Source organism: Aedes aegypti, chromosome 1 (assembly GCF_002204515.2).
Source record: "Aedes aegypti strain LVP_AGWG chromosome 1, AaegL5.0 Primary Assembly, whole genome shotgun sequence".
In the NCBI taxonomy this organism is placed as follows: domain Eukaryota; kingdom Metazoa; phylum Arthropoda; class Insecta; order Diptera; family Culicidae; genus Aedes; species Aedes aegypti.
Genome location: NC_035107.1, coordinates 192,625,650 through 192,651,873, shown reverse-complemented (window position 1 = coordinate 192,651,873; position 26,224 = coordinate 192,625,650). Strand labels below are relative to the sequence as shown.

At 40.1% G+C, this 26,224-nt stretch overlaps 1 protein-coding gene across 2 annotated transcripts in view; it reads right to left on the bottom strand.

Moving 5' to 3' along the window:
- Window positions 1-26,224, bottom strand: part of LOC5577698 (proteoglycan Cow) — a 578,074-nt gene that overhangs the window by 100,907 nt on the left and 450,943 nt on the right. For both annotated transcript variants that reach the window (XM_021855938.1, XM_021855948.1), the window contains exons 4-5: window positions 20,198-20,230; window positions 19,490-19,983 (exon numbers count right to left, since the gene is read on the bottom strand). In XM_021855938.1, coding sequence (XP_021711630.1) covers window positions 19,490-19,983; window positions 20,198-20,230 — 527 coding nt within the window. The remainder of the gene's footprint in view (window positions 1-19,489; window positions 19,984-20,197; window positions 20,231-26,224) is intronic.

Below are 26,224 nucleotides of genomic sequence, written 5' to 3'. Positions count from 1 at the left end.
TGATAACTTCCCATAAACTCACTTGTTATTGGTGATAGACGACGGAAGATAATCTGGGATAGCACTTTGTAGGCGGCATTCAGGATAGTGATCGCACGATAGTTTTCACATTCCAGTTTGTCGCCCTTCTTGTAGATGGGGCATATGACCCCTTGCTTCCACTCCTCCGGCAGCTGTTCTGTTTCCCAGATTCTGACAATCAGCCGGTGCAAACAGGCGGCCAACCTCTCCGGGCCCATTTTGATGAGTTCAGCTCCAATACCATCCTTACCAGCGGCCATGTTATTCTTGAGCTGGTTGATGGCATCCTTAACTTCCCTCAATGTAGGGGCAGGTAGGTTTCCTTCATCCGCCGTGCTGACGTAGTCACTTCCTCCGCTGTCGTGACCCTCGGCGCCTATGTTCTCCGTGCCATTCAGGTGTTTATCGTAGTGCTGCTTCCACCGTTCAATCACCTCACGTCCGTCCGTCGAGATGCTTCCATCCTTATCCCTACACATTTCGGCTCGCGGCACGAAGCCTTTTCGGGATGCGTTGAGCTTCTCTTAGAACTTTCGCGTTTCTTGTGAACGATGCAGCTGTTCCATTTCTTCATATTCCGCTTCTTCCAGGCGGCGCTTTTTGTCCCGGAATAGGCGGGTTTGCTGCTTTCGTTTTCTTTTATATCGCTCCACTTTTTGTCGCGTTCCTTGCTGCAGCATTGCAGCCCGCGCTGCATACTTCTCCTCCAAAACCTGCCTGCATTCTTCGTCGAACCAATCGTTACATGTCCTCCTTTCCACGTACCCGACGATGCTCTTGGCTGCGTTGTTGATGGCTGCTTTTATGTTGCTCCAGCAGTCCTCAAGAGGGTTTCGTCAAGCTCGCCCTCTTCCGGCAACGCTACCTCGAGATGCTGCGCGTATGCGGCGGCGACGTTCGGTTGGGCCAGTCGCGTTAGGTTATACCGAGGCGGGCGTCGATACCGTACATTGTTGATGACGGATAGTTTTTGGCGCCATCACTAGATAGTGATCAGAGTCAATGTTAGCGCCACGATAGGTTCTGACGTCGGTAATATCGGAGAAGTGCCGTCCATCGATAAAAACGTGGTCGATTTGTGATTCCGTCTGCAGTGGTGATCTCCAGATGTATCGATACGGGAGACTGTGTTGGAAGTAGGTGCTGCGAATGGCCATGTTCTTGGAGGCGGCAAAATCTATCAGTCTTAGGCCGTTCTCGTTCGTCAGCCGGTGGGCGCTGAACTTTCCAATCGTCGGTCTGAACTCCTCCTCCTGGCCAACCTGAGCGTTCAAATCTCCTATGATGATCTTGACGTCGTGGCTTGGGCAGCTGTCGTATTCGCGTTCGAGCTGCGCGTAAAATGCGTCCTTGTCATCATCAGTGCTTCCGGATGATGCTGAAGTTGAAGAACCGGACTTTGAGCCTCAACTTGCACATTCTTTCGTTGATCGGCCACCACCCGATCACGCGCCTTTGCATATCACCCATCACTATGAAATCTGTTCCCAGCTCACGTGTGTTGCCGCAGCTCTGGTAGATGGTATGATTACCTCTAAACGTTCGCACCATCGAACCTGTCCAGCACACCTCCTGCAGCGCTACGATGTCGAAACCGCGGATCTTCAGTACATCGGAGAGTATGCGTGTGCTTCCGATGAAGTTGAGAGACTTGCAGTTCCACGTACCGGGTTTCCAATCGCTAGTCCATTTTCGTCGCTGTGGTCTTTGCCGATTGTTCCGGTCCGTATTCTCTCGTTGACGTTCCTGTGCTGGTTTATTTTTACGGCTGGCTTGCAGGGCCTGACACCAACCCCCTAGATTTCCGGAGGACCATTCCCCCTAAATGTTCGGAGGGCCATAGTGCGCAGTTTAGCTTAGAGTCCTTCAATGGCACTCGGACGATGATCAGCCGCCCCTGACATGGGGAACAGACGCTCAAGGTTTGCAGAAGCAAGAGCTAAAGCAAACCCCCCCTTCCCTGTCAGCATACGACCAAAGTTCCGGGGTTGGTTATCCGATCTTCCCCAAGGCCAGTACCACGAGGAGGTAGGGATAGGAGTTGCTGGGCAAGAGGCTAAGGACCACACAATGGGGTCTATTTTATTCCTGTAGGTACGTGAGGTACCAATGGTACGCCATGCCCAGCCATTTACCGCGCCACCGTCTTCCCGGGTACTAATAATTGTTCTTGGCTTAACTAGCAACTTTACTGAAAACACAACCGGCTATTTGATCTGAATGCTGAAATATATAATTTGAATTTTAATGCTCTCTAGCTTTTTCTAACTCAAACTTGAGATGTATAAATTTGAAATATTTGATGCTCACCAGTGCCTCCTAGTGGCAATTTGTTGAGTTAAGCGAACATGCAGCATTGCAGCGTATTGCCCTTGATTTAATAAGCAACTTTGCTGAAGTAATCATTCTTCCAAATCCTCAGTATCTAGAGATATAGAACGTAATAACAAATATGTGAGCTTTATATAGTAACATTTTCTAAGCTAGTGATATCATGCGGTGAAATTCTCAACGAATCAATGTGTACTATATTGGTCCATTCCCTAATGTAAATTTTCACCAAAGAAAGTATAATTTTATATATTACTGTTTCTGAGATATAAGCGTCCAAACATTAAAAAAAAATCACTGGTTTTAAATCTTGTTCCACAATAATCAGCTCTGCCGCAAAGTCAAACTCAACAAAAATTACCGAGTTTTGAACAACGGGTAAAAAAAAACTTGGCCTCAAATTTTGTGTTACAAAATTATGGATAGATAGATGTACGTTTACAACGAGGCACGATTTTTCGTTGCCATTGCACTGCTTCTGGCCTTAACGGACGAAAAGTGATCCAAATTTTCCCAAATCCGCCACGCGGGACGCTGGTCGCTTGCTTCTGCTGCTGCATATGAATTTATAATTTCGGTTCTTATTTGCATTTCCTGCTTGGGTGTTGTTGTGCTCTACCTGCTAAAAATACTGTAATGTAAAATTCTAAATTTGTGACATACTACACTAAACTATTTAATAAAATCATTTTATAAAATTCAGAAACGAATTTTTGGGAATGTCATGACTGAGAAATCGGCATTTGTATACCCAATATAATACCGAGTCTCTGCATTCATTTTTGACCGAGATTTTCGTAAAACTCTAAGTCCTGGAAATTTCATTGGCAAATGTTGATATACAGTACTGGACAGAATAAAGTACGCATTGGCCGTTTTTCCATACAAAATGGTCAAGTTTGGAGATCTGTTTCTCAGCTTCTAGTGGTCCAATTGATCTGAAATTTTCACCACAGCTCAGATATAACATAGATTCCACTCAACTGAAGTATCACTGTATTTAAAACACAATCTGTGGAATTATTGAACATCTCTCAATTTGCGGAAAATGGCATAATTTTATTTTTGAAATATTTTGAAAACAATCAGTTTTACCGAAAAATGATGTTCTGCAAACTTGTGTGTCTTATGAAATAGCTTTAAAAAATTTCATTTGAAAATTATTTCTTTTACAAAATTTTGTCATTTTCATCAAAATTTGAGATTTTTGATAACTTAAAAGTTTGTTAATGAAAAACTATGAATTTCCAGTCTAGCAAATTTGAAGTTACTTTCAAGCTGCGGTGAAAATTTCAGCTCAATCTGACATCTAGAAACCGAGATGTAAGCCTCCAAACTTGACCATTTTGTATGGGAAAACCGCCAATGCGTACTTTATTCTGTCCAGTACTGTATGTTGACGAATAAACTTGTAAAAATGGGCAGTAGTTTCCATGGAAATCCGATTATTCAGATTTGAATTCAAAATTTGTCGAATCTGTGAAGCACTTTATCAGAAATCAATTTGGATAAAATCTAAATAATGAAAGAAATCTTTATCGAATGTTCTTTCACAGAGTCTAATGCACGAACTTAAAGCCTTCCATTCGGCGATTATTTTTCCCGGATCTATCTCGACTGTCCGCCGAGGCAAGAACAACCCGTGTTCCAAAATACTCACTTCTCGTTTAGCATGCGAACCATCGCGCTTCGTTCGTCCACGTGGGTCCAAGGCAGGAAGTGCAGCAAATAATGACTTTTTGCCGTAGATTTTTTGGGATTGTGGGTAAATGGGACAAGGCGACTTTCCTACGAGTTGTTCGTTTGGGGAACGAAAAAAAAATGCGAACCTGGTCTTTACTCTATTTCACTTGGTAAACGAATTGTACACAGGTGGCTCTCAAGAGTGTCTGATATATATAGCTAGTGGAAAGAAAACATTTTTCACGGTTGGAAAAAGTACGACACTAGCTAAGTCAATTTGGTCAGCTGTAGTTGTGCAACAGTTATTTCTGTTGCTTTCAGTTTGGGTGCCGAAAATGTGACTTTCGTTTGAATGCATAATGTTATTATTATTACGAAAAGCAAGATTAGCAAGAGTTTCCTGGATTGTTAACTTCAAAGTTTTATAACGTCTGCACTGCGTTTCTTATTCCAACTCTGGCTATGTCGAAGAAGGGGACTATTTTTGGCAAGCTAGTCTCACTGTTTTTCGTGAACATGAACTTGGTGTTATTTCAATGTAGGATACATCTTACTTTTCAATACCAGTTGTCAAAATTTTACGTAATCGAGTGCGTCTCTGGATTCACAATGTCTTTCCAAATTAGCGGAATTTATAATGGTCGCTAATCGTGACAAAAATGGAAAAAGGCATTTCTCGGGAATGCTCTTTTTCTTACAAGAGTGGATTGGATACTATTGGAAATAGCATCGAAGTGATCAATCAGAGAAGCTGCAAATTGATGCAGCCCGTTAACGCCCAAGGTTAGTTAGTTCCTTTAGAAACAGTAGTTCAACTCTTTCACTAGCACGGTTTAGAAAACATACGCTTACAACAAAGGGTCCAGAAAAAGTTAGAAGTCCAACTTTGACAATACATTTCTCTGTCGTTTTCAAAGTGATTTTCAAAATTTTTGCGACATTGAAATAAGACACTATTCGAGATCAATATCCATTTAAAAGATAGTATACCCAAAGTTTTTAACAAAAAAAAAAAAAAAACTTCTCAGTGCTATCTGGTACGGATTTGTGGCACAAATTTAGCAATGTAATAATATTTAAGATGATAAATTATGGTTTTCAAATATGTTTGGCCAGAAATCGAAATTTTTGATTGCACTCATAATATCTTTTAATTCAAAAACTACGCAATCTTTAATTGTTTAACACAATTTGCCTATAAAGCAAAATTCAAATCAATAACTGATGGATTTCTCGACGGAAACATGACTGCTTAAGTCTTTGTGCAGAAATATATTTTTTTAATTTTGAAAATTACGAAAATCCAATTTCAATACTATTTGCCAACAAATCAAAATTTTATGCGATGACATAACATTTTTGAGTGCATTTAAAATTTATTTCATTTCAAAAACTACAAAAAAAAACCTTTTTTTAAGCATTTTGCCTGCAAATCAAAAATCAAAAACAACTTTTTCGACTTCCACGCTCCCCGACAAACGATGCGGAGAAGGTTAAAGCTGTTTTTCTTTCATTTCTCCATTTCACCAGTTTGTAACTGGTAATAATTGTTAAACTAGAATGAGTTATAAATCATAAGGATCTGTCTTGTATTTGTATCCCCGGTCAACCATCCTATGCGCTATTTTATATATCTCTATCCAATAATATAGATTTCTGTCGTTTTCATTTTTCTCTTAATATTGTTACGTATATTTATTTATCTTCATCAATCCATAAAACTTCATAAGTAACTTACTTAATCAATCATAAGATAAGAAACGGTACTAAATTTCGTTCAATCATCTTTTTATCGGTAGAACTTCAGTTACCTTTATGAATATTCATCGCATCGAAAATGTATTACGAATGATGCCAAAGTATATATATATTTACGGGGGATCTGTATAATATTACACTAGATCAGCACTAAATAACGGCAACATATTGATGAATATAAGTAAAACAGTTCATAAAACGCCTAAAACCATGTTATTGTTTAATATTTGGAGAAAACAATCACTTTGGAAGCTAAAATGTTCGCTATTCCCCTTCTAAACTTCAGAAACTACTACTGGTGCCTCATGTTGGTTCATTATTATGATTTTGTTCATGATGTTTACATTTTTCATGAATTTCACTCCAACCATTTTTGTTTACCAAATAGGTGGCATACTTGCCCCAAAAATATAGATTTCAACCAAAATGGATTTCGTATGTAAAACTAATTTTTTTTTGGTTCAAATGCCACAATAACTTACACATTTATATAGCTTCACGATGCACAGTACGTTTGGAAAAACTGTTATTAATTTACCTCTCACCATGCTATTTAAAATCAACGAAATCTTATAAAAATTCACTGAAATTTGATTGATTGACAAAAGTCGATGTAAATAGGGGGAGATCCCCCAGTGCCGGACAGCACCCAATACCGGACAAAGTCGAAACATTGAGAAATCATGGTCCAATCAAGATGGTGTATTAGTAAAAAAGAAAGCTCTTATATAGACTAATGTTTGCGTAGAATAACACATCCTTGAAATATGCATGCCTTTTTAAAAAAGTAGAAAAGTTTGAAAATCTTTAAAAAATTGACGTATCTTCTTAATTTTGAGCCTATTCAGTAATTATTTTGAATATGAAAAAATACTTTGGATCCCGCAAGCATGATCGAACATAATCCTAATTTAATAGTATGAATGTATTTTGTACCATAATTGAAGTAAGTATGAACAATTTACAATTTTGGTTAAGCACCTCCTGTCCCTCAGTTTCGGACAGCTTGATTTGTTATATGATCTCCTTCTTTCTGACGTTACATCCCAACTGGGACAAAGCCTGCTTCTCAGCTTATCGTGTGGCAGGTACGAAGATACTTCAATGCCCTGGGAATCGAGAAAATTGCCTTTACGAAAAGATCCTCGACCAGTGGGATTCGAAACCACGATCCTCAGCATGGTCATGCTGAATAGCTGCGCGTTTACCGCTACGGCTATCTGGGCCCCATTGTTATATGATATTTTTGTAATTATTGCATCAGTGTCTCAAAATACTTTCATTTTTCATGGGTTCCGACGATCATGGTATCAAACATGCAATAAAATTGAGAAGAATGAACATTCAGAACAACATCGTAAAATGTGCTATTTTTCATCATATATGAAAGAGGTATTTGATAGGCATCTTGCAAACTAAGAAACACTCAAATTATTCTTGTAAATGTTGCAAATGCATAGAATTGGTAATTATAAACTATTCCTATAGTGTACACATTCAATGATGTTCAAATTTACAGAATTCGAGGCATTTTCAGATCGTGTCCGGTATTGGGTGCCACCTTTCAAGATCGATCAATTTGGTCCTAAAATACATCATCAAAACGCAATGTCGAAATTCATATTTATCTTTTTCAAATTTATTTTTGTACACTATACTATGAGGGAACATATTGTTAAGCTAAAAATATATTTTGTAGTTTTTATAAAAATCAGGGGTGGCTCACTTGCCCCTATGACACACTTGTCCAGAATCCCACTAGATGACCCCGTGCGCAAAATCGAGCTTGCTGCTCTAGTGCACGCAGCATGAGTACGAAAAGTGGCTTTTCGTACTCATGTCGCGTACACTAATAACAGTTCTCGTACAATCAAATTTATTACTAAGAACTAAAGGGTGTCCCAGAAAGTATGGGCACGGCTTTGATAACATGAATCACAATATTTTTTCTACCACACATATATTTTTATATTTTTGAATTTTTTCTTGGGAATATCAAATGCTGGCTGTGAAAACTTTGTTTGAATAAATCAACTTTTAGGGGAACATGGTCCAATTCGGACCTAGTAACAGTTTTTTGGTCATATCTTTTCAGCACTATGAACGGCATGAAAAGTTTTTTGTTTTCTTGAAAGCCTGATTTAGCGAGCGCATTTTTCTCTCAGAGAGTTTTGTGATATCTTTTACCAGGACATGACTAGACATCTTTGTACATAATTCTCCATAAGGTCCGAATTGGACCAACCCTGTTCCAATTCGGACCCTTCATGTTCTAATTCGGACCACCCTATATTTTATCGTTTTATGCTATGGTAGTTATTAAATATAACTCCGATTTATTTGGTATCAAAGCTTGCTGAACTTCTTTTATAAGCTCAAGCATAACAAATTAACTCAATGTGTGAAAAATTCCAATTTATTTCGAGTCAGAACTAGCTCAAGTAAAATGTGAATCTCATTGAAAAAAAGGGTGAAATCTAAACCTTGTACTAAATTGAGTATAGTAAACTTTCTCCAACTCGATTTTAAACTGACCATCGTGTATGAAAGATAAAGAACACATTTTTTTTAAATTCTGGAGTTTTTTGTTATATTGCCAAAAATCATTGGAAAAGCCATTTTTGCTTAGAATATAGTAAAATTTCAATATATTGCATCATGTCATGAAAATATCGGGTTTTAAAGAGGAACTTGTTCGAGAAACTGAAAAAGGCAGCATCGAGTCTCGGGACAACAAGTTGGAGTAATATTGACTTACATTTTAAGGTCAAAGTACGCTATATTAAAGTGATTTTAAAATTAAGTCAAACTTCAAATTTTCATGTTCCAAACTCATTATATCAGGTAAGGAAAAGTTGATTATATTGTTCTCAGCACTCGTAATCGTTTTTTTTGTATCGTATTGTCAAACAAATTTTAAAAGCTGTATTCAAAATAGGCTGTGGTATTAATGGAGATGCTTTTCAAGTAGCTGATTTCTTTTTTGGGTAGTCTGCCGTATTTCTTAGATTTTTTCGAAGACTTTTTCTTGACTGCAACCGAAACAAAGGTACCATCCATCAATATTACAACTTCAGTGACTTTCACGGGATGGAGCTTATGAAATAGAGTTACTGCTCTTTGAAAATAAGGAGGTCCGTATTGAACCATATTAAAAGGTCCGGATTGGACCAACACACATTTTAAGATTTTCAAATTAGCTAAGCGCGAACAGTGCATAGACATATCAAAACCATATGGTCAGATGAAAGCTTAGGCTTGGGGGATTCGGTTATAAAATAACAAAGAAAGATTATAAAATTGTTGTCGATTACAGAAGCTTGGAAATAATGCTAACCGGTAGCACACTAGAGCACGTCAAACCAACAAACTAATTTAAAAATCAAACGAATTAACTGTCAAATGTATTGTGTTAGATCCTAGCCAGGCACTGGGTAGAAAAACGGTACACACGATCTTTACAATAGCGCCAGTATTGAGAAATGCTTGATGGTCCGAATTAGAACAGAGTCCGAATTGGACCAGCTTCCCCTACATTGAAATTTTTGATTTTGCAAATCAATTCTTATTCAACCAGCACAGACCCCACCTTTGTGTTTTGTTGGAACTTAACTAGTTACGAATATTTTTTCAAAATCCTTCGATGTGGTGAATTGAAGCACATTGTATCTAAGACGTTCCACAAGAATTTTTGTTTGAAATTTTTTTTGGCCTTGCTAGAAAACATTTGACAAAATTCTAAAATTCTAAAAAAATCGCTGGTTTTTCTCTCCACATAAGATAACTTCACGAAATCATAGCTGTTCAGGTATTTTCAATATAAATAAAATTATTTCATTTCAAATATCGGAAATTGAATCAAGGAGTTCGGAATATGAGACAAAATGAACTCAGTGTTCGGCATTTGGGCCAAAATGTTTTAATATACTTCAATGTAAAACCAATACTAAAATAAATTAAATCATCATTTTCATCGGCACACCCAATAGCTAACAGTTAAGTTTTGCGAAAAAAATTGATTTTTTTACAAATATCGGCTGATTTACGCCTACCGTGATGCATCAATACCCGGCACCATATTCCAATGTTAATAAAAAGAAAAAACTATCGTTTTATTTCTATTTGAGTTGAAATCACTTCAATATTAACGAAAATAAAACATATATTTCACGGATAAACACTCGACGTCCGTTTGTCAACACTACTACCGAATGAAATTGCGCTGCGAAGAAATGACGTCCAGCCAGAGCAGCGTAACTTGTTTTCATTTTATTAATTATTTGGCAATGGTTACTAGATTAGAATAAACAGTAAAATGATCAGAAGAAGAATGATGATTAAAAACTGGCAGAATAACATTTAATTTTTCCTTTAATTAATAAACATTGTCAGAGTGTCCGGATATTGATACCGTCCGGATTTTGATTCATCACGGTATCAGTTGCATTTAAAGTCACTGTTGACCTTAAATGTTCGGAATGGGGCTCTGCACAAAAATCGCTCTCTCTTTTTCACCCCTACACAAAATGTGTAAACAACAAGACCAGTAAACGTCAAAATCCCATGCAAAATCAAAACAATGCACAGCCCCATATGAGTGAAAACGGTACATTTGGATAGTCAAAAAATGAGAGTGTACTTTTTCATTTGTCATTTTGTTTGGAACGTTTCATGGAATTCTCAACAGCCTACTTGATGGCAAGACAAAATGTGCTGGGACCACTATTATAAAGAGCATGAGCATGAGCATGAGCATAATTGACCGCCCACAGATGCTACTCCGTTATTGCATGAACAGCTGTACTTACACAGGGTAAGTACTGGTGCTCTCATTATTATAATAAACAATACCGGCGCCGGCTGCGTCCGAATGCAGGTCAATTTGGGAATGGGAGGGAAATGTTGACGTGTTACTAGCTTTATGGAAGCCGAGGAGTCCTCTGCACTTCCACAAGAAAACACTGGGAGTTTGAATATGGGAAAGGATTCGTTTTGGTAAACGATAAAGATATAATTTTAAATGAGTACCGTAAAACGGGGTAACTTTGATAATGCGGGTAACTTTGATAGTGCGTAACCCACCACATACTAAACGAAATATCATAATTTCTGTTAATCAGTTAAGCAAAACGAATGCAAAACTAAAGAATATTAGTTTGACACTTCATGTAAGAGCGGTTTTCATTTGAATCAAGAACATATTAGGCTTTTTATACGAATTTAAAAAAATTACACAATTTTAGCATTTTCGAAACGTTTACAAACAATCTGTTCTACGATCACTATTTGATGTAGTTTTGAATAGTTGGCCACTTATCTTTGACAGCCTAGTTATCATAGAACTTGAAATCGGTCTCAAATCTCTTAGCGAAAAGCATTTTCACAAACTGGGACCTTTTTTGTAATCTAAGTCAGAAATTTCCATATAACGTTAAACGCCTAGAGGTATGCAATGCCCTACAAATGTTCGTTATTCATTCAATTTTGTTCGAATCATACTCCATTATCAAAGTTACCCCAAAACAGAAAACCATCTTTCGATTATATGAAAAATTATATATCCATTCATAATAAATCTTTTGCCAATCTGTCGACTGTAATCGATAGCTAGGATGCCAGTACTTGTTTTAAAAATATAAATTGTACATCTTTGAAACAGCATGCATAAATATTCAAGTTTTCTTCGAAAAAACTATCAAAGTTACCCCGTTTTACGGTACGTGATCATATACATGGATGAATGATACTGATAGTGCGGTTACTATGCGAACCGGACAGGATCCGAATTCCGTCGCTGCATGCATTTTTTTTTTGTTAAATTATGGACCACAACATTTTTTTTATTAAATTCGTTAGCCAAAATATCAAATTTCTGGGGTATAAAACGCCTCCTCAATCAAAAGAACGTTTCCAACAATGCTGTCATCAGTCGTAGTAAGAATAGTTGCATTCTACAGCAAACTCCACTGGATGATCTTTCTGGTTGGTGCTCGCGCAATAACATGATTTTGATCGTCAAGAAATTCTTCAGACTCCTGCTTTTTGATTATAAAATCAGTAATATTTCACAAGACACAGTGCCTGTTACAAAATACTAAGATATAGAGCTGGACAGATACCATCTCTTTAATCAGCTTAGGAATTCAATAAGCAACAAGGCCAACCGTCAGCTCGGTTTTATTACCTATATTGCTCGCGATTTTACGGATCCACACTGCTTAAAGTCTCTGTTTATGTGCGATCGTTTCTAGAAAATAGTGATATTGTGTGGACTCTGTATCTATTAACATGGATTTGGTCATATGGAAGGTATTCAAACTATGCTCAGGATCACATCTCATCCCAGTGCGGGTGTTATGCCAAAGAGTATAAATAGGAAAAGTAATTGGATTTCATGGAAAGGGTTTTAGACGAAACTTGATCTTGACCACCTTGTGTTCAGCTGAGTATACGGTAACAATTCTCCAACAGTTTGCTACTTTAAAATTCAATCTGGAACAGTTTTTTTTTCTCTAACGTTAATATTTTAACAGCAGATGTTAGGAAAGCTTCACAATGCAATGTCCACACTACCCAAAACCCAACTCCTTTTTTTGCGAATAAAGTAGGTACAAACCGTGAAAACAACTTTTCATGTAAGTAAAAACTCACGTGCCACGAATTTTAATACTTTACACACCTCGAGAAATACGAAAGTGCTTATGTACGAATGAACGATCTCTGTGAAAAGTTTCTTTACCCCCAGTCAGTAACCGAACGACACTCGGGAGCTTGAATTGAAACCGTATAGCGGAAAAAATGCGCATTCGCATACAGAAGTACGTGTTCCGGTTCGCCACTTGAAGTACTTAGTCAACCTGTTCCGGCCATCATCTCGGTTGTTGTGGCAGCGGAAATTAAAATTGTTCCCAACTCATTTTGTTCCACTTCTAAGCATAATTTTTTGCGCCGCCCAAACCCGTCGTCAACTTTTGCGGGCACACAAGTCGAAATTTAAAGCTGCCTGTCGGAAGCACAGCAATCCGCCCACTACCGGTTTCATACTACATTACTTGAGCTTTTTTTTATCGCTCCTTTGTTTCCCACGACGCAAACAGGAGTAATATTGGTCAAAATTATGTTCTGCCCTCAATGATATTTATATGTGCTAAAATTGACAAAATCCGGGGTGTGGTTAGAGCCCGCGGCTACAAAGCAAAGTCATGCTGAAGGTGCCTGGGCTCGATTCCCGGTCGGTCCAGGATCATTTCGTAGAGGAAATTTCCTTGACTATCATGGGCAAAGAGTATCATCGTACCTGCAACACGATATACGAATGCGAAAATGGCAACTTTGGCAAAAAAAAACTCTCAGTTAATAACTATGGAAGTGCTCATAAGAACACTAAGGTGAGAAGCAGGTTCTGTCCCAGTGAGGACATAATGCAACGAAGAAGAAAAATTGACTTAATCCGGTTGCAGATTAATTACAACTGTTTTCAAACCGTTTCAGGACAGCTGAGATACGGTTATATGAAAAATATGATTCCTCATTCAAGTTGGGTACCATTCGGGTCTCAAAAAAAACTGTGCAAAATTTTCAACCCGTAAAGACCGGTTGGATTTGAACCCACGATCCTCAGCTTAATGTTGCTAAATATTTGCGCCTTTAACCACTACTGGGCCACTGAAATTGTTCAAAATTTACTATTACAATATTACTTAAAATTGCCTTCAAATAAATAGATAAAACATAACTTTTAATTTCGTGCATACGCTATTTTTGCTTTCATAAACCGAAAGTGAAGAAAAAATTATAACAATTTTAGAAAATTCATGTTCGAAAAACTTTAATTCTAAATATAGAATCGAAAGAGATGAAATACTCATTAAAACCACTCTTTTGAAATCTCATCACATTTTTGCATTTTCTCACCAACTCGTGCTGAATAATATTAGCTATGTTTTGTTAATAAAGCGGGACAATCATTTCATTTTTTTTTTCAAATTCAAAATTATCGCCAAGTATTTGTTCTAGTTACTCATCTGTGAGACGACGGCCTGGCCCGTTGTCGTTGTCATATGTCTCTCCTAAGCCCCGCTCTGGTTTGGCTGCAGCAAATGGAAAGAGCAGAGCAAGGTCTCCCCGAGGACGACTGTTACGTCGAGGACGAGGCGATATAAACATGTGAACACGTCTGGGTCGGCGGGTAAACATAATTTATATTGCTGTACACTGTCTTTTCTTTCCGGTTTTATACGACTAGAACAGCATCCCTTGCAACAGGGGTTTCCAAACTGTTCGAATCTGACATTTACTATTCGCTGTTTCCAAATTCAGTATATAATTATAATTGCTTAACCCGTCTATCGGAATACGCTATTCTAATGGAGTGCTTTGTGAAGCCCAAGCAGGACGGTTCGGTTTTGCGAGTTCTGTTTGATATTTTGACCTTGACGCTTGCTCCTGTGGGAGCGGGTGACGAGGGCAGGATCAAACATGTCGCGCGTCGGTCGAGTGAAGTGAAAAAGTTCCGCGATCGGTTAGTTCTGTTTGATCTTCGACCTTGGCAGTGCGTCAAGAAAGCCCGAGCAGTCGTCAGCTGTTTTCCCTCTCGAGTCGTGCGCCTATTTTCTCTGAGTGCTTTTATATAGCCGAGCAAACGAGTTAAGCTAAAAGTGGATTGTTGCTGCTCAGTCAAGGATGACGGATCAATTGGTGAGCTCGTTTCATGCTACTATTTCTAATCTATAAAATATGTATGAATGCACATTTAACCGATACAACGGTAGGACGTAAATATGATTTTTCAACAAACTATGAATGGTTCGTCACTGTGAGTGTCAACATAAACTCTAATTCATGAAGTATTTATGTTTAACTTTTTTTTTTGTTTTCAAAACACTCATTTCTTTTTATCTTTATTTTTGTAATAAAAAAAAACTTTGAATGCTTCGACACTACAAGTGTAGACTTGCGAAAGGTTTACTTTATTCAACAAACTTTGGATGGTTCGCCACTGTAAGTGTCGGCATAAGAATAAGAGTGTTCTATGATGTTCCAGACAATCGAGTTTTTGTTTCTTTTCAAATAAGTAAAATATAATAACACATGCTTTCGCCCTGACAGCTGTAGGAATATTACATTTAGATATTTGTTCAACAAACTTTGAATGGTTCGTCACCTCAAGTGTCGGCATAATTTTCCTCTACATAGAAATTGTTAATATCAAACGAAAATATTATATTTTCATAAAAGCATATTTATATCTGACAAATAACTATTTATCATGGTCTAATCATTTATCAAAGTTAATCCTTTGACCCAACGATCCTCCCCATTAACAAACATCCCTCCCAGTAACCTTTGTGGAGATGCAGAGGCAAACACAGTCTCCAAATAGCAAAGGTTACACACTAGCATTCCTTCCCTCAATCCCACCTGACTGCAAAGACGTGGCCGGCGCCGTTTATAAATAGAGGCACTGAATTATGCACACTGAAGAAGATTATGGCCAATCCCAGCCGAACTTCTAGTTGATTCTTTGTGCATTTTCACTGACTTCGGTCAATCACGGAATAGCAACCATTGATATGTGTAGTCAGTCTAAGCTAAGCTAAGCTAAGCTATCGGAATACGCTATTCTAATGCTAGGATAATGAATTTGTTAGGAAACTTGTCAGATTTAAAAAATATCCATATTAATTCTCATGGTCCTTCTAGTGACTCTGTAGACGGTAATCTGCACCCCTTGAAATCCTCAAAGGGTGGATTATGGATGTGTTGTAAGTTACTTAAATCATCACCAATTTGCTTTCCCATTTGGCGTCTTACACAGTGTATTCTGTTCTTTTTTAACTTTGGCGTTTTTTTAAAGGTATGGACCTGGGAGTTTTATACTGATGTACGATATCGTGGTTTCCAAAAGTTAATCCAATCTAGTTTTCATTTTATGGTGGCTACGGCCAGAAAAGATCAAATCAATCAGGAGGCCATCCTTAGCTTAGAGGTGACGTCTATGGATACAAAGCTAAGCTATGCAGAAAGTGTTTGGGTTCGTTTCCCGGTCAGTTAAGGATCTTTTTGCATTGGAAATGATTTCGAGTTCACTGGGAATATAGTATCGTCGTTCTTTCCACACGATATATGAAAATGGCGAAAATGGCAAGTTTGGAAAAGAAAGCTCTCAGTTAATAACTGTTCAAGTGTTCATTGAACACAAAGCAGAGAAGCAGGCTTTGTCCCAGTGAGGACGTAATGCCAAGAAGAACAAGTATCATCTAGTCAGCACCGTGGTGAACTGAGCGATAACGGATATCATTCCGTCGTTGCAACACAATTGGAGAGAGACCAGAGACTAGTTATTATTATTATTTATTTGGTTTTACATCAATATTTCGTCAATTCACTCGGTTCATGGCCGCTTCTTTCCATCTTCGACTACGACCCACGCTCTCCACTGGTGTACCTTGTCAATCCACTTAGCGCGCCCCACGCCTTCTTGTTCCGACCGGATTCATGGCGAACACCATCTTTACAGGGCTGTTGTCCGGCATTCTTGCAACATGCCCTGCCCAGCGTATCCTTGCAGCTTTAGCCACCTTCAGGATACTGGGTTCGCCGTAGAGTTGGGAGAGCTCGTGGTTCATTCTTCGTCGCCACACGCCGTTCTCCTATATGCCGACGAAGATCGTCCTTAGCACTCGGTGTTCGAAAACTCCAATAGCTTGCAAGTCCTCCTCGAGCATAGTCCACGTTTCATGTCCGTAGAGGACTACCGGTCTTATGAGCGTTTTGTACATCGTGCACTAGGTGCGAGGGTGAATCTTTCTTGACCACAGTTTCTTCTGGAGCCCATAGTAGGCACGACTTCCACTGATGATGCACCTTCGTAATTCCTGACTAACATTGGTGTCAGCCGTCAGCAAGGATCTGAGGAAGACGAACTCGTCCACCACCTCGAAGGTATCCCCGTTCATCGTGACACTGCTTCCTAGGCAAGCCCTGTCGCACTCCTCAGTTCCACCTACTAGCATGTACTTTGTTTTCGACGCATTCACCGTTAACCCGACTCTTGTTTCTTCGTGTTTCAGGTGGATGAACAAATCTGCCACCATTTCAAATTTTCTCCCAATAATACCCATGTCGTCCGCGAAGCAAACAAATTGTCCGGATCTCGTGAAAATCGTGCCTCGACTGTTAAGTCCGGCTCTCTGCATGATACCTTCAAGCGCAATATTGAACAACAGGCATGGAAGTCCGTCGCCCTGTCGTAGTCCCCGCCAAGATTCGAAAGAGCTGGAGTGTTCTCCCGAGATCTTCACGCAGTTTTGCACACCGTCCAGCGTTGCTCTAACCAATTTTGTGAGCTTCCCAGGAAAGCTTTTCTCGTCCATGATCTTCCATAGCTCTACAAGGTCGTCAATACTGTCGTATGCTGCCTTGAAATCGATGCACTGATGGTACGTAGGGACCTGGTACTCACGGCATTTCTGAAGGATTTGTCGCAAGGAAAAGATCTGGTCCGTTGACGAGTGGCCGTCCACGAAACCTGCCTGATAACTTCCCACAAACTCGTTTGCTATAGGTGATAGAGGACGGAAGAGAATCTGGGATAGCACTTTGTAGGCGGCGTTTAGGATAGTGATAACACGATAATTTTCACTCCTGTTTGTCGCCCTTCTTGCTTCAACTCCTTCGGTAGCTGTTCCATTTCCCAAACTCTAACTATCAGCCGATGCAGACAAGCTGTCAAAAACAAGGGCCCATCTTGATGAGTTCGGCTCCGATACCATCCCTGCCCGCGGCCTTGTTGTTTTTGAGCTGAATGGCATCCTTAACTTCCCCCATTGTGGGAGCTGGTTGATTTCCACTGTTCGCTATGCTGACGTAGCCATCGCCTTCGCTGTCCTGACCTTCTGTGCTTGTGTTTTCTGCGCCATTCAGGTGTTCACCGAAGTGCTGCTTCCACCTTTTAATTATCTTGCGTTCGTCCGTCTCGATGCTCCCTTCCTTATCCTGGCACATTTCAGCTCGCGGCACAAAGCTTTAGCGAGATATATGGAGCTTCTGATAGAACTTCCGCACTCCTCGTCGAACCAACGATTGGTTGATCTCCGTTCCACATATCCGACAATGCTTTCGGTAGCGTCGTTAATGGTTGCTTTGACTGTCCTCCAGCAGTTTTCAAGATCCTATCGAGCTCGCCGTTATTCGGCAACGCTGCCTCAAGGTGCAGCGCATACGCATTGGCGACATCCGGTTGTTTCAGTCGCGCTAGATTGTACCGAGGTCGGCGTCGGTACCACACATCGTTGATGACGGATAGTTTTGGGCGCAATTTCACCATCACCAGGTAGTGGTCGGAGTCAATGTTAGCGCCACGATAGGTTCTGTCGTCGGTTATATCGGAAAAGTGCCGTCCATCAATCAAAACGTGCTGCTGTGGTGATCTCCAGGTGTACCGATACGAGAGGCTGTGCTGGAAATAGGTGCTACGAATGGCCATATTCTTGGAGGCGGCAAAATCTATCAGTAGTAGGTCGTTCTCGTTCGTCAGCCGGTGGGCGCTGAATTCCCCCTCCTTGCCAACATGAGGGTTCAAATCTCTTATGATGATCATGACGTCGTGGCTTGGGTAGCGGTAGTACTCGCGTTAGATGGTATGATAAAACGTTCGCACCATTGCTCCTGTCCAGCAGCGCTACGATGCCAATCTCCTGTTCAAAGGCATTTTCTAGCAAATCCAGCAAACATATGGACCTAAACGGAGCAGGATCAACAAGTGAAGTCCCTGGCCTTAGCAGCAGCATCAGCTTCTGAATCTTCCACATTTATGAAATAATACCACTATTAAGATACTTCTGCAGTATCTTCCTGGACGTGTAGGGATATTCCAGATATAACCTTTTTTATCTTCAGCTTCGCAGAGAGATCCTCCATGATTACCTTCAGCATGCGCCTCTGGTGTCGTCCAATGGCTATTAATGTTTGCCATAACGACCCGGCCATATGGCCCTCTGTTAGTTTTCAACTTCTATTCATTTCTTGCGATTCTTTCCATCATATTCTTTCATTACTTTTCTTGCTCCCTTCCACTTTGAGAAGTATCGCGTTCACCGAGAAAAGCCAATAAATGCTAATTATGACATTATTACTGTGTGACACACGAAACACTAGTAGTGTCGGGCGTCATAACCAAGAACATCTTACAAATCTCGCCGATGGTATTCGCTATAAGCATCAAGAACCACTGACTGTAATCCTTCGCCGGCAGATTATGATTCCGCTGCGAGATAACAGATGAGAGAAAAAAAATGGCTTAACATGAGGAAGCAAATGTGGCGCTTTTTCTTCGTCTACTCCAGTGGAAAGTGGTCTATAGGCTCACATTAAGGAAGTAACGAACGGCAAGGAGTAGTGGGATAAGGCAGTAAGTAATCGCAATGAATTTTAAATTCTTTTTTTTCGAATGGCGCTAGGTAGTCTGTAAAGAGATGATGAAGCTTCAGTGGAAGCCTTCTGATTTACATGCTCGGTGAAATATTTTGAATAGTTAAAGCTTTCCTGTATGATAATGTCTTATCCCTCTTTTATTTGTACAGTTTACTCATCATACTTCACTCTTCGATGTAAATTGCAATATGCTTTACTTATATTTGAAGGAAGCCAAAATTTTATCTTTGTCCCCGAAAACCCGACCTTCCTTAGTACTTACCTTTACACGGACAGAATCCCTTACAGTTCACCTTGACAAAGCTACCATGAATACAGTTGTGATACTCCATCCGACATAGCGACGAGTAAGTTCGGTTATCACTTCCGCAGAGGAACGTAGGCTTCACCACCGGGCAGGGTTTGCAATTTTCTTCCTCCTTCTCGCCTCCATCACTGTCGTAGAAAACGTCATCTTCCTGGGCGGAGCTTTCGTCGTCCGGATCTTCCTGATCACGCTGCAGCAAATCGTCTCCTTCGCTATTTGTGCTGGAGCTACTTCCACTGTTCGAACTGATACTACTGCCGCTTCCGCCAATGTTGCTATCACTGGAACTGGAATCGAGGCTACCGCTGTTGCTGGAACTACTGCTGCTGCTTCCACTGCTTCCAATGTTACTGGCTCCATTGATCAGACCCGATTCGGCAGCCTCCGCCTCGATTTTCCGTTTGGCTTCCTCTTGCTCTAGGTATTTGGTCTTGGTGATTATTTCGTCTCTAACATTGGCAAAGGAAAAAGATTCAGTAGTTAGTTTATTGTTGTATATAGATTGCTTCGCGTTTGCAATGTAGCGTCTCTATAAGTAATTTTTCGTAAAAAATATATTCATTGAGTGAATTATATGCACTTTTCCACATAGGGTTGCGACATTTTCCAACGTGAAGCAATAAAGACAGTAATAAATTCAAATTATTATAATAAGAAATGTACCTGTTGGAGAGCGTATTGTAGCTGTTGATGAATCTGAAACAACAAAAAGAATAAATTGTTTAAGTGCGGCTAAAAAAAAATAAAATTCAATCAACATTTTGGGACAATTATCGATTTGCTGGAATACAGATCCCCATAAAATTATTATATTATTTATTTTTAATTTAACTGTACATTAAATATCTTGATAAAACATCGCCAACAATATTTTTCCTGCTTCCTAGGTTCATGACCGTCTCTTTCTATCCTCGGCTGCAGTCCACGCCCTGCAGGTCCTGGTACACCTTGTAAACCCCTCTACCAGCAGCTTCATTTTTTACCGCAATAAAAATATTCAAACCTTGATAAGTTTGTTTTCCAGATTTTTTGCACCGTTTTCTCACAATTTTTCTAAAACCTCTTCTAGCTTAAGAATCTCTCCAGGGGCCCAGATAGCCGTAGCGGTAAACGCGCAGCTATTCAGCAAGACCAAGCTGAGGGTCGTGGGTTCGAATCCCATCGGTCGAGGATCTTTTCGGGTTGGAAATTTTCTCGACTTCCCAGGGCATAAAGTATCTTCGTACCTGCCACACGATATACGCATGCAAAAATGGTCATTGGCATAGTAAGCTCTCAGTTAATAACTGTGGAAGTGCTCATAAGAACACTAAGCTGAGAAGCAGGCTCTGTCCCAGTAGGGACGTAACGCCAGAAAGAAGAAGAAGAAGCTTAAGAATCTATGTCGATATCTGTCATTGATGATAAGGCTTTAAAGATATTCCGATGTACCTTTGGGACCGACATTCTCCATATAAAATGTCTTTGGTGGCCATTTTGCTATAACGTCAATCTATAAAAAAAAATGCTCTGAAAAAAGAATCATACATATCGGTTAAGTATTCTTGGGCATATCTGAAATTTACGATATGATGTTGAACACATGAATGCTCAATTACTCAAAGACGGCCGCACCTAACTGCTTCATTTTTATCACAACATACCCTCATTGTATTGTTCCGAGGAGTGAATATCCGAATACGATAAAAATTCTGTATGTTTGTATATTTTATTGCGGTGAAATATGAAGCTGCCGATAGAGGGGTTAATATGATGGATAACAGCACATTACTCTACTAGAATTGAACATTTTCTCTGAAATCTCAACGGAATCTCATAAGTTTTTACAAAAATTCTAAAGGTTCGAACCAGAAATTGCAGGAATTCCACAGAAGTTTCATAGATTCTTTCAGAAATATATTCAAGATGACCCAAATAATTTCGAAAGATTACTAACCATATCCAAAATGCCTCTCGGAATCCCAGAGTTCCTACAGGAATTCCGGGAGAAATTGTTTGATGAATTTATTGATCAAACGTTTTTTAGATACATCTTTTAGAAACCTATTGTAAAAATTCAAAATCATTGAATAGAATTTCTTGGAAACTGTTTTTGGATATATTCTGGGCAAAATTGGCCGCTCTGGTGCGGTTACACATAGGTCTAAACTGATTTCAATCGAGTCTCTTTGATTGTGAGAAGAAAACATCAGCAAAACATGACTAAATCAATAATTATACACGTTTAAACAGAACACTGAAGTTAATAGCAGGCTTGGTACTATCAGAAACGTAAATGCTAGGCACAAAGTGTTGCTGCCAACACTGTTTTTTCCTAGTTGTGATACTGTCACTTTCCCATTATATCCCGAACAATTAGAAATGTGAAACGTGTGTTACAAGAAAAACATTAAAGGGAACTTAAAACTTATACATATCTAAAAAATAATATGTGGAAAGCTACAAAAAATCCCTTTGCATTAAAATTATTGTATCACAGAGTAAGCCATCACAGTAAGATTTCTTAAAATTAATTGAACCTAATATATTTTAAAAGTAAACCACATATATGTAGGGTGATGTGCTAGTATCCATCATATTTAGCTTTGATCAGTGAGAACCTGCAACTTTCCCAGTATTGCAATGAATGATGCTGATACAAACCGATGCCAAACAATTCTTTCTCAAAACGGCTTTAGCATTGTACAATAACTTTTTGATAAATCTTGATCTCTTTTTGGAAATAATGCAAAGAAAATGCATCTTGCCGTATTCTCAATCCGTCGAATCGATTTCATTTCTGTCTCAATCTGTTTCTAGATTCGTCTCACAGCTTACGGCTCACTGTGATATAGTGAGTGGTCAAAACACAACACATCAACGCTATAACAAAATTTTTTACTAGAATATATAGATCTACGGGCATCTCCCTCCATTTCTTCAGCATTACGGAATATACTAATTTCGTTTGAAGTTCATTGTTCGTCATCAAAGTTCAGTCCAAACTTATGAACACAATTCCTTGTGACCGAACAATTATGGCATTTGCTCACAGTGCAGCGAAAACAACACAATTAAAGGAACCGTATTTTTACGTCGAGCATCGCTCACACATTGATGCGCCCAAGCTTTTTTTTCTCAGTACGACGGGTTTAACTTTGTTTACATTCTCAGTTTCACGCGGTCGTTGAGGAAATTTCATAAAACTTCGTGAATTATAGAACGTTCACGGCATGTGATTGGAATGAAATCCTTCAGTGAAAAAGTACGAAGGTTTTCCATAGTGAAAATAAGTGCCCGGTGAAGTAAGTCACACAGGGGGGCGGGAAGAAACTTGTATCATAAAGTGGTGTGACTGGTGTCGATCGTTAAGCATTTCTCTCAAATCGTGTTCGTCCATGCGATTTTCGTGAAAAAGTGCAAAGTGGATAATTGAAATGAAGTTTTTTAAGCATATCGTAGTTTAATTGCATTTTTGGTGTACAAGTGTACAAACCATAACAGCTTTCACAAAATTACACTTGGAAAACGAATCTATGTTGCAGAAGTTGGAACATCCGCCGTAGTGGAACATTTAAAGTTTGATACGACGAATAATAGCGCTTACGACGAATTAGAACGAAACCCTAACTATACGAACATTGAGGTAAAAGAGAAGATGAGTTTATAACATACCCGAAACCGATTGTTTCGAGTGTATCATTAAACAAATACATGCAATAAATAAATCTGTTTCATCTGTTTCTGGAACTATAAGCATCTTCCCAACAGTATGTTGCGGCCTTCAATTTTTGCCATTACAATTTGTACTGCGTGCTTATTGGAAGGTTTCACTGCTTCCTAGAATCACATAAATGTTGCTTTTCTTGCGGTTTCCAAAAAACTGTCCTCAACAAAAACATACAAGTAAAAAGTTTCTTCTAGGTGATTTGATCAGACCTAAAATCAAAACAAATTTTGACAACTGAATTGCTACAATTGTACATTACAAAATGATGTATATTCTCACCAATACAGGTCGGACTCGATTATACGGAGACTCGATTATCCGGTGACTTGAATATCCGGAATTTGTTTTATGATGTTCTTGTTTTTAATTTTTTATGCATAATTATTTATTTAGTTGGTGTTACATCAATTAATTTGATAAAACCCCGTTAACGATGCTACGCCAATTTACTCGGTCCATGGCTGTGTCTCTCCAACTTCGATTTTGGTCCACGTTCTCCAGATCTTGTTGCACCTGATCAAGCCACCTCGCACGCTGTGCTCCCCGCCTTCTTGTGCCAACCGGATTCGACGCGAACACCATCTTTGCAGGATTGTTGTCCGGTAGTCTTGCAACATGCCCTGCCCAGCGTACCCTTCCGGCTTTCGCAACCTTCTGCATTCTGGGTTCGCCGTAGAGCCTGCGAGCTCGTGGTTCATTCTCCGCCGCCACACACCGTTCTCCTGCACTCCGCCAAAGATCGTCCTAAGCACCCTTCGTTCGAACACTCCAAGTGCTTGCAGGTTCTCTTCCAGTATGGTCCATGCTTCATGTCCATAGAGGATCACCGGTGTTATAAGCATTTTGTAAATGGTACATTTGGTGCGGGGGTGAATCTTTTTCGACCGCAGCTTTTTCTGGAGCCCATAGTAGACGCGACTTCCACTGATGATGCGTCTCCGTATTTCAGTTAACAATAACCTCAAAAGTATCCCCGTCTATCGTAACACTGCATCCCAGGCGGGCGCTGTCGCGCTCGGTTCCGCCTATCAGCATGTACTTTGTTTTTGACGCATTTACCACCAGGACGACTTTTGTCGCTTCACGTTTCAGGCGGTTGTACAAGTCTGCCGCCGATCCAAATGTTCTGCCAACAATATCCATGTCATCCGCGAAGCAAACAATTTGGCTGGATCTTGTGAAAATCGTACCTCGGTTATTGAACCCGGCTCTCCGCATGACACCTTCTAGCGCGATGTTGAACAGCAGGCACGAAAGTCCATCACCCTGTCGAAGTCCCCGGCGGGATTGGAACGAACTGGAATGTTCACCCGAAAGCTTCACGCTATTCTGCACACCGTCCATCGTTGCTCTTATTAGTCTTGTGAGCTTCCCGGGAAAACTGTACTCGTCCATGATTTTCCATAGTTCTTCGCGGTCGATGCTATCATAAGCAGCTTTGAAATCGATGAACAGATGATGCGTTGGTACTTGGTATTCACGGCATTTCTGAAGGATTTGCCGTACAGTGAAAATTTGGTCCGTTGTCAAGAGGCCGTTGATGAAACCAGCTTGATAACTTCCCACAAACTCATTTGTTATTGGTGATAGACGACGAAAGATAATCTGGGATAGCACTTTGTAGGCGGCATTCAGGATAGTGATCGCACGATAGTTTCCACATTCCAGTTTGTCGCTCTTCTTATAGATGGGGCATATGACCCCTTGCTTCCACTCCTCCGGCAGCTGTTCCGTTTCCCAGATTCTGACAATCAGCCGATGCAGACAGGCGGCCAACCTCTCCGGGCCCATTTTGATGAGTTCAACTCCAATACCATCTGTAGTGTTCAAGCCGATTTATAAACACCGTTCACAATTTTTTTCTAATTAATATCGCGCGCCAACCAAACTGCTCGTCACAAAACTACTTTCAAGACTGAAGATCTTTTTCTCCTTCTCCATGACCGAAAACTCACACACGAATCGGTAACCGCTTTTTTCTTTCTCGCCCTATCTGATCATTCTCTTCCATTCTTCTACCTGTTTGGAGCTTTCGTATACAGACCACTCATACAACTATAGCCATTCATCATCATCATTCATCAAGTCCTGTCACGCTATTTGAATGATGACCACACTCTCACAAAATTCTCTTCAGCTTTAACTGTTCGAATGCACGTTAAACCATTTAAAATCAATTATACGGCTCATTCACTACACCATCCTTACCAGCGGCCTTGAGCTGGTTGAAGACATCCTTAACTTCGCTCAATGTGGGGGCAAGTTTGTTTTCCTTCATCCGCCGTGCTGACCTAGTTACTCCCTCCGCTGTCGTGAACCTCGGCGCCTGTGTTCTCCGTGTCATTCGATGTTCATCGTAGTGCTGCTTCCACCTTTCAATCACCTCACGTCCGTCCGTCAAGATGCTTCCGTCTTTATCCCTACACATTTCGGCTCGCGGCACGAAGCCTTTACGGGATGCGTTAAGCTTCTCGTAGAACTTTCGCGTTTCTTGTGAACGATGCAGCTGTTCCATTTCTTAACATTTCGCTTCTTCCAAGCGGCACTTTTTGTCCCGGAATAGGCGGGTTTGCTGCTTTCGTTTTCTTTTATATCGCTCCACGTTTTGTCGCTTTCCTTGCAGCAGCATTGCAGCCCGCGCTGCATCCTTCTTTTCCAAAACCTGCCTGCATTCTTCGTCGAACCAATCGTTACATGTCCTATTTTCCACGTACCCGACGATGCTCTCGGCTGCGTTGTTGATGGCTGCTTTTATGTTGCTCCAGCAGTCCTCAAGAGGGGCTTCGTCAAGCTCGCCTTCTTCCGGCATCGCTACCTCGAGATGCTGCGCGTATGCGGCGGCGACGTTCGGTTTGGCCAGTCGCGCTAGGTTATACCGAGGCGGGCGTCGATACCGTACATTGTTGATGACGGATTGTTTTTGGCGCAGTCACTAGATAGTGATTAGAGTCAATGTTAACGCCACGATAGGTTCTGACGTC